This window comes from Calypte anna, chromosome 3 (assembly GCF_003957555.1).
Source record: "Calypte anna isolate BGI_N300 chromosome 3, bCalAnn1_v1.p, whole genome shotgun sequence".
NCBI classification, from domain to species: domain Eukaryota; kingdom Metazoa; phylum Chordata; class Aves; order Apodiformes; family Trochilidae; genus Calypte; species Calypte anna.
Window position 1 is genome coordinate 61,988,994 of NC_044246.1, and position 12,918 is coordinate 62,001,911.

General features: G+C 38.3%; 1 protein-coding gene across 1 annotated transcript in view; it reads left to right on the top strand.

The window, feature by feature from the left end:
* Positions 1–12,918, top strand: part of PTPRK (protein tyrosine phosphatase receptor type K) — a 391,893-nt gene that overhangs the window by 300,980 nt on the left and 77,995 nt on the right. The window contains 2 exon segments of the mRNA XM_030447604.1: positions 10,974–11,083; positions 12,198–12,399. Of these exon segments, the coding sequence (XP_030303464.1) occupies positions 10,974–11,083; positions 12,198–12,399 (312 nt within the window).

Consider the following 12,918-nt stretch of genomic DNA (forward strand, 5'->3'; position numbering starts at 1 on the left):
GGTGGGAGTCCTCTTCTATAAATGTATTAATTAGCCCTAAAACAGTAGCTTGAAAAGTGTTATAGCTGTCAGCCTGCCTATATAGCCCAAAATGCCTGCGTAGTGCAAGTCAAGGTGTCTCCTGCAGAAAAAGGGTGGCTTTCCAGACATTCCAAAAATGTGCTAAAAAGGTGACAAGAAGGACATGGTGGTGTTAGGTGGAGGTGTCTTTACAGTAGTAGGTGTACTATTTGAAAATGTATTTAATTCTGTGATTTTATATTTAAATATCATGTTCAGTGCTAAAAGACACTATTCAAGATTTAAAACCTTTCAACAAATGTCTTTGAGAAGTAATTTATGTTGAAGGTTACAGTATATAGTATCTGTTAACTGTTTGAAAACCACCCAATAGATTAAAGTACTATTTTGACCACTTGGGAGTTGGCATTGATGATCCTTATGAGTCCATTCCAACTCAAAATATTCTGATTCTATAATTCCTCTTTAAAGGCTCCTAATGAGGTTTCATTGACAAGACAGTTGAACTTTCCTTAATCAGGAACAAATGAAGAATAGGTGCAGATGTTAATGGTGACATTTAGTGGGTAGGCTATGAATCTTGGTTTGAAAAAGATTAAAATAAAATTAGGTCTCTTTGATTATTTAAATTATTATTATTATTTTTAGTATTTAAAATGTGGTAGTAAAGAGCAATTTTAGATTTGTTTTCTGCTATTTATATTTCATTAAACCATTGACAATAAAATGAAAAGAGATAACCGCCTTTAGTAACAAAAAAAAAAAACGTACTTGGAGTAACATGAGTGTAAATACGTAAGATAAAATTGAAAAAGTGTGCTTGCATGTAAAATAGAGGAGACAGTATAGCTTTATATATGGATAACAGTAAAAGTTAGAATCTGGAAAACAGTCTTTTTTGCCATATGCTTTGACTTTTGCAAGGATTAGAAGAGGAATATGTTTACTGTTTCAATAAAGAAGACTGAACAACTTATTAAATAGGTAGAGTATGAGGCACTGAAGAGAACTATAGAGGTGTAGATGCATCACGTGAAGATTTTTTTAAAAGTACAGAGATAGAATATTTTGTAAAATTCAAATTTTAGCATTACTTTTTCTTTTTTAATTGTAAATGTAATCCATGATGATTTCTTTATCTGTGTTCACACTATAGATACTTGTGGTTGCTATTTTCCTAGAGCTTTACAAAAAAAAAAAAAAAAAAGAAAACAATAGTATTAGTATTGTTATTTCTAATGCATTCTTTTCTTCCTTTATCTGAGTTTTCAAGAAAGGTTATGATGTCTGATAACCTTTACCTAGAGAGATGTGTGGAGATAGTGTCTGGTTGCTATAGTGGTGCTTGTCAAGAGTAGAGTCAAGTGCATATATTTTGTCTTTTGGTTTTGCTGTGGATTATTCTTGGAAAATTATGCACACAGGCAGGCTGTGTTCTGAAGCTAGCATGCCAGTGTGCTATCAGTGAAGTTGTTTAGACTCAAATTTGGTGTCTTAGGTACCACAGCATACATTAAGCTTCTCCCAGTGAACAAAATTTGCTAAAGTAAACTGTGTCAAGCAGATATTGTTTTTCAGGGAGGAATGAATAAATTTTAAAATCTACTTGTATTTAGATGCACTGTTGGTAATAATGCTTGGGACCTGAAAATTGCCTCTTACAGACTCTGCTCAGTGGTACTATTGAAAGTGAAATGCAGATATTTTTATTTTTTTTAATGGTGCGTTAATGATTGACTTGAAAGTCTATGTCCATTTTGTCATGTATTTCAAAATAGAGTGTGCAAGCAATGTGCAATCTGGAGGGCTTTCAGCCTTCTCAGAGGATCAAAGGTGTGTTCACACCTGCAGCTCTCCTTGAGCTCTCACAGCAACAGTAATTGAGTTCTGTAGGTGACTGTGGATGCTGCTAAGTTTGTCACATGTCCAAGTGAGCAAATATCTGTCTGAAACTGTTTAAAACAGGTTGCAGCCTAAAGCAGAACTTGGACCAAGAGGATGAGGGCTACAGGAAGATGAATTGAGTTTGTGCATCACAGAATTCACATGTGGTCAGAAGTAGCCTTGTTGCTGTTACATTTTTTGCAGGCTTTATAGAATGAGCATAATGTTAATTACATAGTGGGGGCATTGTGGGTGCATTTATTTATGAGAAAGAAGATAGGGAGATCACAGTATTTTCCTACATTTTTGCTGATAACATTAATTAGAAATAGCCCCTGCTTACATAATTACCTAAAACCGTGCACTTATATTTTGCACTTTTCATGAATAGAAACTTTGAAAACTCCAGATGACAACAAATAATTATCTTTGTTAGCTTTTCTGTAGTGCAGTGTTCTTCCCAATGCCGTTCTTCCTTACAAGGATCTGCTAATGAATTAAAAACTTTGAATAGAAAGAGACTATTGAAGTTGACTGTTGAAGTTAAAGGTGCCTACCCCACATTTTCTTTTCTCTCTTTGTCTTCACTATTTCACCCTCTTCTTCTGTAGTTTTATCCATCTTTCTCATGCTTCCAGGTCCCTGCTGTTTCTCCTCTTTATTTGATGTTTTGGTTTAATCTTTCCCTTCATGTCTTTTCTTCTATCACTTCACCTCCTTCCTTCCTCTAGGAGCTTTACATGTATTTGAACTTCTGGGATTCCTTAAGAGCAGAGTATCTCAGGCTTTTGGGGGGCTCTGGTGTGAGATAGTGAGGATCTCTGATTCTCTTTCACAGAGCTACACATTTATACAAGGCTGCTAGCTGGGCCAGACCTCCCAGAGTGATGATTGACAGCCAAGCAGTGTGCAGTACCAGGAGCAAAATTAACTCAGGAAGCAATTAGTAGAAGAACAGGGTTAAGATTCAGAAGTTGTGCTTCAGACCTTGGGAGCTGGCAAAATGGAGAAGGTTTTAATAGCTTGTAATTCACTATCTACAAGAAAGCAAAGCTGGGAATATCTGTCTGAAAATAACTTCCTTTCTGAGTAGAGCTAGATCTGAGTACTTGGTGGATTTGAGTATTTCTGTTTAACTTGAGTAGATGGAATTAATCTTTAAAGTATATTATAATGATTTGCTAAGAGCTTTATTCCATGTTAAAATTAGACCCTTGAGCAATACACTGTTAAACAAGTTGTGCAAAAAGATGAAAACAAGGAAAATTGTGTGTGTTTTGTGGGTGAAACATCATCTTTCACTTTGTGGAGAGACCACACTATCACTAAGATGTAGGAGGAAGCTCTTCTGACTGCCCTGGCTCTCAGGACACTTACGTGAACCATGTAAGGAGCAGGGTGTCCCTGCTTTGCCTGGCAGATAGGCAGTGTTTGAAGAATTTGATAAAAGGGAAAGAAGAAGGCTTGCACAATCTGGGAATGCATACATGCTAGGCAGAGCTGATGTTTGGCATTTCAAACAAAGTACAAGAGCCAGCAGTGAATTTATCATTTAGCCTGAATCAGCAGCATGCACAAGTGCTTGAAGCTGCCTGTTCACAAGGGTGCAGCGAACTCTGAGGGACCCTTTGCAAGAGCAGTAGATGGTGAATGGGATTAAAGCAGATAAATGTTTCCTTAATTTTTAATTGGAAACAGATGCAAAGGCAGTGGATTAACAGGAATAGTGACATTAGCTCTGAGAGAGTAGCTACAGAGAAAGCAAATTGAGAAGCTCAGAGTGTTCAAGGGTAGTTTTATAACTAGTAAGGGACTGCGTTGGCTAACAGCAGGCAAACAACTAATTGAAAAAGATAATTTGCAGTAGGAAAAGTATGTGTTTGGGGCCTTCAGATATACCAAAGCTTTGGTCTGAGCCGAAGGATATGCTCATTGGACAAAAACAAGGTCAAGATACCTAGAGGTACAATGTGGGGTTAAGTCACCAACTGTCCAACCATTCCTCATGCTCTTGGGGAAACTCCAGCAGGCTCACCGCTCTGGGAAACAGAAGTGGAAGGAGGAAATGTTATATTAAAGGACAAAAATGAAAGTAAAAAGTTAAATACTTTGTGTAATGTCTAAATCTACGAGGTGAAAATGTCCTCTATTAGCATAAAAGAGGGAGGATTTTATGGAAATTGTTGCTATTTAATATTTTTGTGTGATTGATCATAATGAGTTTTTTAACTTCCCCTTACAAAATTTTTTTTTCTCAATTTATTATTAGTTATGAGAAGCATCTTTTCCTTTGTACTTTTTCAAGTTATTCTAGCAGCCTAGTAAAATATTGGGAAGAAAAAAAAGACAAAGCATAAAATATGCTTCAATCAAAGGATACAAACAAATAAACAATTCTTCAAGGAGCTTTGAAAAAATATGCCTCTAGTAGAAACACTGTAAAAGTAACAAAAACAGTTCACCTTGGAGAAAAGTTAATGCAGCAAGATCAGCAGGTAGCATGGCCGATGCAGCAGAGGAAGGCTGCAAAGATTGCTTGAAATGACAAAATTTTCTCAAAGAATGTGTAATTTATGTAGCTGAGACAAGCACATGAATCCATATCCTAATCTTCTGAAAAAATTAGCAAATTATAATAGTAATCAAGGAGAAACCCGTGACTAAGGGATAAATATTTAAATGTGAGGTTCTCTGTAGATGCCAGTGCTAAAGGTGTGAACCTCAATCCTTGACTTAAAAGGGAAACTAGTGACCTACAGGTCATGAGCAGCAGTAAAATTTAGTGTCAATATAGTGAAATAAGGGAGCTTACACTCCTTCAACATCAGTGAACTGAAACTACTGTCACTGATAATATGAGCCTGGGTTAACTTAGTTAAACACAAGACTCTATGCAAGGGCAAGTGTAGAGTCTTGCATCTGGGAAAGAACAACCCTGGGTACCAGTATAGGTTGGGGGCTGAGCTGTTGGAGAGCAGCACAGAGGAAAGGGACCTGGGGGTGCTGGTGTATGAAATGATGAGCGTGAGCCAGCAATGTGCCCTTATGGCCAAGAAGGCCAATGGCATCCTGGGGTGCATCAGAAGGGGAGTGGTTAGTAGGTCGAGAGAGGTTCTCCTCCCCCTCTGCTCTGCCCTGGTGAGGCCACATCTGGAATATTGTGTCCAGTTCTGGGCCCCTCAGTTCTAGGACAGGGAACTGCTTGAGAGAGTCGAGAACAGAGTGACCAAAATGATGAAGGGAGTGGAACATCTCCCTTATGAGAAAAGTCTGAGGGAGCTGGGGCTCTTTGGCTTGGAGAAGAGGAGAAAAAGGGCTGACCTCATCAATGTTTATAAATATGTAAAGGGCTAGTGCCAGGAGGATGGAGCCAGGCTCTTCTCACTTATGTCCAATGATAGGACATGGGAGATTGGGGAACAAGCTCAAGCATAGGAGGTTCCACATAAATATAAGGAAAAACCTGTTCACAGTGAGGGTGACAGGGCACTGGAACAGGCTGGCAAGGGAGGTTGTGGAGTCTCCTTCTCTGGTGACATTCAAAACCCTCCTGGACACGATCCTGTGTGACCTGCTGTAGGTGACCCTGCTCTGGCAGGAAGTTTGGACTAGATTGATCTTTTGAGGTCCCTTCCAAACCTTAACTTTCTGTGATTCTGTAATTTGTCCTTCAGCTTGTGAAAATAACTCCAGTTCTTTTTTTAAAATTGGTAAGATTCACTATCAGCAGATCATCACAAGAGAGAAAAAGTGGTTGCCGAAAGACACAGGGGTGCTTTTTTTTTAAGGCATCAGAAAAGTTGATTTGTGAGTAAGAAAAGATTGGAAGTTATTAGCAGAGATTTAGTTTAAGCTTACTCTGAACAAACAGCAAGTGAAGTAAGCTGTTTTAAGGTATTGTAGAGACTAGAAATACAAGCTAGGTTTTATATTAATAGCTCAGGAAAAATTGGCCCTGAAGCACAGAATTATTTATCCTGGCTGAAACAACTTCCTGCTTTACTTTACTTTAGATACCTACATAACAAGCTTTATATCTGAAAAAATGATCTTGTATATGACAGTCTTTGTAGAAATAGGCTAGAATTAGCAGCTATTTTTCAGCAGTTTGCAGTGGAATGAGGGCTTACACCTGGGCCCACCAGTTCCCCTTGTTCCCAAACCATGCACTAGCTAGCTGGAGGCACTCTCTGAATACTGATTTTTATGTTTTTAGAAAGTAGTAAGGTATGTGAGGCTTTTCCACTCTGACCTGAAGAGAAGTTTCCCGATCCCAGAAATGATCCCTCATTTTGGTGTAAAAAAGGTTTTAAACAAACTACTGCATTTGGTATCTGAGCCCCAGAACTCAGCCAGAAGTTGTGGTTTTAACTCCTCTTGATACTTGTGTCAATATCTACAGCGAGTGCTGCCACTGAGACTGATTAGCCTCCCTCAGTTTAGTTAATTCTTTGATTGCGAGAGTTTCTCTTTGTTGCATTAGTAATTTCATATAAGATGGAAAGTGCAGGGGCCCCTCACAGGCAGGAGGAAGTCAGTGCCCAGGAATTCCAGCTGGAACACCTCGGTGCTAACCCACTCCTGCCTGTGAGGGGTGGGTAACACAGACCTGTGCCGGGCTACGGGCTTTTGTCCAGTCCCAAGGTGTGTGACCCAGTTCCCCCTGGGTTGCCTGCACCCTGTCTCAAGATACCTGAGCCAGCCCTGCTCCTCCCTCCAGGACAAAAAGATCATCAGCCAAAGAGCATGTTAGTCTCACCGGAGGTGATTTTTAATATGCAATCATTTTTCTTCTCAATAGCATTTTCTTCTTTTGCTGAAAATAGTGCAACTTGAGCAATTTCTAAATAAGTAATTTTTGGCACTGCCTTTGGTGTAAATACTCTTATAGTAAAGATTATTAACAGCAACTTTGATAATTTTTTCCCTTGTAATTATATAAAATTTGTTTGTATTTGATTCATAGTTTAAAACATTAAGAAAGCATACAGTTACCATGAGAAATCCTTCAGAGAAATCAGATAGGAATGTGAGCCATTTTAATTGCTTGCAGCATTTAAAACATTAGAAGAGATTGACTGTCACCACTGGAAAACAGGCATCTGCATTCAAAGAAGGGCTGTACATTTGTTGCTGATACTCTTTACTTTTTTGAGTACCACAAAGAAATTTTTTCAACTCTAACCGTGCATATACGTGCATGTAGCCTTTACCATATAGCATAATAATACTCTGCACGACTTTGTCACAAAGTATAACAGTATAAAAATACTCTGTTTACATGCACATTCATCATTTTGTAGCAGGAAAACTGAAGCAATATACATTAATTTTTATCGTGGTTGGTGTCAGTTAATACATTGTTCTTCCAGAAGTAATGTACTGTAATATAAATTTCCTGTTAAGTTAGTGTAGAACAAGATTTAAGTGACACTATTTGTGAATAACTATTTATTTGTGACTGTGACATAATTTAATGCAAATACATTGCTTTAAAATTAATTGGCCTGATGTCAGATGGACAGTTTGTACTTTCATTACGCATAGCGTTTATTAAAGTCCCACATGTATATTGAAGGAAAGATTATCAGCTATTCACTATATGAATATAAAGCTTCTTTAAAATGGCTCTGGAGGTGTGTGTAAATTATGAGAGAAGAGCTAGTGATGTTTCCACTATAAAGCCTTGCTGAAATTCCCTTTGAACTGGTTTTATGTTTGTATAATTTTTTATAGGAAAAATAGTAACTTTTTTTTCTTAAGTTCAAAATCTCTTCTGAAACCCATACATTTGAAGCCACCTGAATGATTTAACTTCTTGAAATAAGTGGAAATCTCGACCTGTTGCAAGTTTAGTATAGAGTAATGTATGTGAAAAAAAGAGTGTTTACTGTTGTTGCTGCAGAGAAAAGGTGGGGGTCACACTTCACAAGGTCAGCAGATGGAAAGAAAATCTATAGAATCAGAATCTTTTCAAACAGAGGGATCGGAGGCCAAAAGGTCCAAGTCCAACTCCTCTAGCAGCTAGTTACACTTTTTTGAATTATTCAAATACCTGGCCATTGATAGGAAGTACAAAGTAACACACTTCATCTTATAGGCTTGTAATAGTCTTGAGTGTTTTGATTTACTATAAAGTATCTAAGTCCAAGGGGAAGAGTGAGAGCTCACGTATGAAGAATGTGAGTAGAGAAGGCAGCAGGGAGACATGATAGTGTCTCAGGTTTCTGGAGATGCACGCACAAGCCTTCAGGAAGCCTTCTGAGCTGTTTGTGAGAAAGCTTCCGAAAGCTGTTATCCACACAAGTGTGCTGTTTACCTTACCAGTTCTTACCAGAGACCTTGCTAAATACTGTGGGAACACAGCTTTGGAAATATGAGTTTAAGGTATTTCTTAAGTCCTGAAAGTCCTGCTGGGAGTCATAGGGAATAGGCAGCAGTGACTGTCTACATGGAAGAATGCTGTTAATGCCTTCAAAATAGTACTACCAAAAGGTCACCATACTGTTGTTTTGTTGTTTTTTCTTTTTGTGTCTTTGTTTGGGGTTTCAGCCTTTTTTAAATTTCTGATTGTGACTAATATTGACCTGAGGACAAAGACAAAAGAACACAAGTGGGGATGTTTAGGCATTATTTTGACTAACCTGACTGATGAATCTGTGGGCCAACTAATAGATACTCTGTTCTTCAATCAAATTCTCCTGCCTCTTCCCTCTCTTCCCTTTGTATCTTTGGTAAAGCTGACATTTTTCTGTGGTTAAACTAAAAAATAGAAGGGGAAAAAAAAACCCAACAAACTTTTTATCTACTAAATCATATCCTTCAAACTAAAATTATATTCCCTCTTCTTGGCATTTGAATTTTGTTTTCATTCCAGTTGAGCTCTCAAAGAATTTAAGCGGGTCAGTTTTGGTCAATTTGCAGGGGTGGGTGAGGTTTTTGGGAATTTCCATTCTCTTTTTCTAGACACTCGCTTTTTGGTTTCTAACCTTATTTTTACTGGGATTCCCAGCAAGCTGTTCATCACTCTGCTAGCTTCTGTTCTTGTGCCTTTCTCATGCCAGTGGGAAGAGAAGCATGAAACTAAGTAGGATCATGTGGTTCCAGTCAGTTTAACATTGCTTCTGCTGCCACAAGCAACAAATTTTTTATTGCAGAAGAAAACACGGTCATGCGATGTGATGAGCCTAGAGGCTTCTCCCAGTTGAGCATTTAAACAGAAAATGTAGGAGGCTTTATGCAATCCTTGAACATAGAACTCTGTACCTAGTTTTAATTGAATGTGAAACATCTTTGTAAAAGCACCACTCAAAGAATATTTTATAGGTTTCTGAGTGATCGTGTCTTTTTATCTCACATACTTCAGTGTGCTTTAATGTCAAATTTCATATTCTGTGTGCATTCCTATGTTGTCTCCCATATACACAGACATATACGCAAACACACACACATGTGCATGTCTTCCAGAGAAAATGTCCTGTGTATCAGGGTATATTCATACCTCATTTGAGATGTAGAGAAGAAAAACAGTGGAGCATTCCCATGAAAAACAAAGCAATGCCTACGGCAAGTGTCTGAATGCCATGGAGAGCACAGGGGCTGTCATGGTGTGTCAGCCTGCATCCGCTGCCCAGACTGTACTGGGACACTGAAGCAAAGCAGCAGCCTATGGTTTTAGTTACCATCTCCTAAGTCTTTGCTTGACAGATGGGCGAGCAGTTTCTGTGAAGCTCTTGTCTGTTCACTTCTGGGCTTTTTTAACTGCATTAATTTATTATTAATGTGCCAAATTGTGTTGCTTGTACCAACAGTTTGGTCATCATGTGTAGCTTCCATGTAGACTGAATTAAAACCCACTACTGGGACAGACCACTCACTCCTTGGTGCTGCTAGCTGCTCGCACAGTGCCTGGTGCTTCCTTTGATCCAGCAATTTCTTTTTACTCTTTGTAAAACTTAAGTCTGTTTTGATAATTAATACCCAAGAAATGTCATGTGTGAGGCTCACTGAAAGTTGCATTGAATAAAATAGGCTGATTAAGAAGGGGAGAGAAATACATGTCAATATATTAAATAGAAGTAACATTTCAGCTAAAAGACTGCAGATCTGGGCAACTTTGGCTTTTTGAGGAGGGTTTTTCTTTGGATTCAGGGTTTCTTCAGGCACTTTCTTGTCCTCGTCACCTTCTTTCAGCACGTATGTGTTCAAATCTAGGTGAGCTGCTGTGGTTATAAAGGCACTGCATGAGTAGGCAAAAATATCTTGTAAGCTGAAATGGGAGATAACTAAGTGCTCCCGCCTGGTGTTGATGGGATTACCAGGTACTGTGAATTACTCAGGCAAAGAGACCTGAGGTGACACTTTAGACTTGTTATTACACCAGGGATATTGGTTCCGTTAAAAATAAGAAAGTGAGGTCATCTTAGTGTGGCTCAGTTCAAAGCTTTGAAAATGTCTCTTATTGGAAAGATTTGAAGTAAGCAGTTTTGATCCTTTTGAAAGACAAGCATGTCCGTAGCTGACAGAGGTGGTAGCTGAGCTGGGGTCTTTGCCCTGTGCCCAGCCCTCTCTTTAGAGAAGGATTTATTCTAAAACAACAATCATAAGAAAGGGTGACTGAAAACTGTTTTGTAAGCATTTCTCTCGTTTGGAAAATGCTGTATAACAAAGGCTCTTCCTTGCCTTTGATTTTGCTTTTTAAAGGGATTTTAAAACCATGTAGTCCTTGTCCTAAGATACGCTTATTAAAGAGTTCAGTGATGTTCCCTGAAGTCATAATCTAGCTTGAACTGTTTCCCCTGGCTATACTATGAGACAATTTGACTTTGCATGAAGGTTTTGAAAACCGTATGTGGGGATAATATTTCAACTTCATGCTTTCTCTGCACTGTGAATGACAAAATATGCTTTGAAGTGCTTTTCCATGCTCTCTAACACTACCTTCTCCATGCAAATAAATATTAATAAAAGTAGATCCACACTCGCTTTTGGTTTTAATAGGATGCTCTGTCATCTCTTTAATTTTTCTCTCGAATTTCCTATTTTTAACTGTTTTCTTTTGTTTGTAGTACCAGGCCCTATACCTGCCAAGTCAGTGAAAGGAACTCCTTTTGAAGATAAGATCTTCCTTAACTGGAAGGAACCTATGGATCCAAATGGCATCATTACACAGTATGAGGTAACCATTAAACAGCTAACAAGCATAGGATAGAGTTCACAAAGTCTAGGAAGAGGTGGCTGACAGTACTTGTGCTGTGCTTGTATGCTGCTTTTATTTACAGAATACTGGATTTTGTGTAGTGATTAGATATTCAAAAATCATATCTATGGGGCATGTGTTGTTAGCTGGCCGGCCAAGTCAAGTGGCTTTGGCATGTGATAACAATATTACAATGCATGTGGGAGGTGCTAGTTGGAAAAATCATGTACCATTACTATGTTGTTTAGCTTTATCAGGTCTTTAGATGTCACCTTTAATAGAAATCTCCATATATATTCTATTTAAAGTATATTTGTTATATGGGCTTTCTGGCGACCTCCAGAGGAGGTTAGCAGGAAACAGGAGTGGATTTGAGGAATAAACACCATCCTCTTCAGTACTTTTTTTAAAAAGAACAGAGAATATAATTTTCTGTACCAGTGAATTATAGGAGGAAGACAAACAAACTTACCAAACAAAACCTGTTCGATCTGTAGTTTTATCTATTTAATGTTAACAAAGTTCTTTCCATAGTGGGGGTTAAAACTGGTGGGCAGCTTAGCCCCACTCAGCTGCTCACTCATCCCTGTAGTGGGATGGGGGGAGAATTGCAAGGGCTTTTGTGTGAGATTGTGTTTTAATCACAAGGCAGAGAACCATACAACTGGTTGTGAAGAAAATTAAATCCCAGTCAAAACTAGTATATTAAGATATCATTGTTGGCTTTAAATTCATTAGCTTTTTTTGGACAGCATCCAAATTATGTTTATTAGGAGAGGAAAAGGAAAATGTATTACAGGAAATGAAAAATGAAAGGTTCTGGTGGAAAAGGGGATGATGGTGTCCTAATTTAAATGTAGCAGTGAAATTTTCCATACCTGAACTGAAATCACAAAGAAAGAGATGAAGGGCATAAGCATAGCCTTTCAAGTGGAGCAGACGCTACAGCAATACACATCAAGTCCTCATGGTATCCTCAAGATAGCAGGTAGCTAGATAAGCATGTGTCTTCTGGTTCTGTTTCAGCTAAGCTAACATAGTCATCTTGTGTCAAAACCCATGCCAATTGTTACAAAAATGATTGTTTTCACAGGTCAGTTACAGCAGCATACGGTCCTTTGATCCTGCAGTTCCAGTCGCAGGGCCTCCACAAACTGTGTCAAAGCTGTGGAACAGCACACACCACGTCTTCTCTCACTTGCATCCTGGTACTACTTACCAGTTCTTTATACGTGCAAGCACTGTCAAAGGCTTTGGACCAGCAACTACAATCAATGTAACGACCAACATCTCAGGTAAACCCACAAAACAACAGAAAAAGGAAAAAGGGGGAAGAAAAAAAAAAAAGTGTATACATGGGGTAATGTTCTGGGGATTTTTTTTGTAAGACTTGAAAAATCTTGACATGGGAAAGAAATTTCCCCCCCCAGTCCTATTATGTTGTGAAACTGTATTATTATGTATTACTGACAGTGGTTTGGAGTGTATTTGCCAAACAGAAATGTAAGTTCAAGGATAAATCTATGCATGAGGTGGAAATTGCATACCTGTAGTTGTAAAATGTTTGAGTTTGTGTAATCTTGCACTCTCATCTAAAGATTTTGAAGTGCTATGTAAACCTTAACTAATTAAGCCTTACAGCACTCCATAGGTCACTCAGTACTGTATTTGTTTTGCAGATTAGTAAAGTCAGGTGCAGAAAGTTAAACTGACTCACTCAAGGTGACACCACTTAGCAAGACACAGCTATAACAAACTTGTAGTAGTTCAGAAGTGTGAATATCTTTTGCCAAATTCGTATCAGTCTGCTTCCT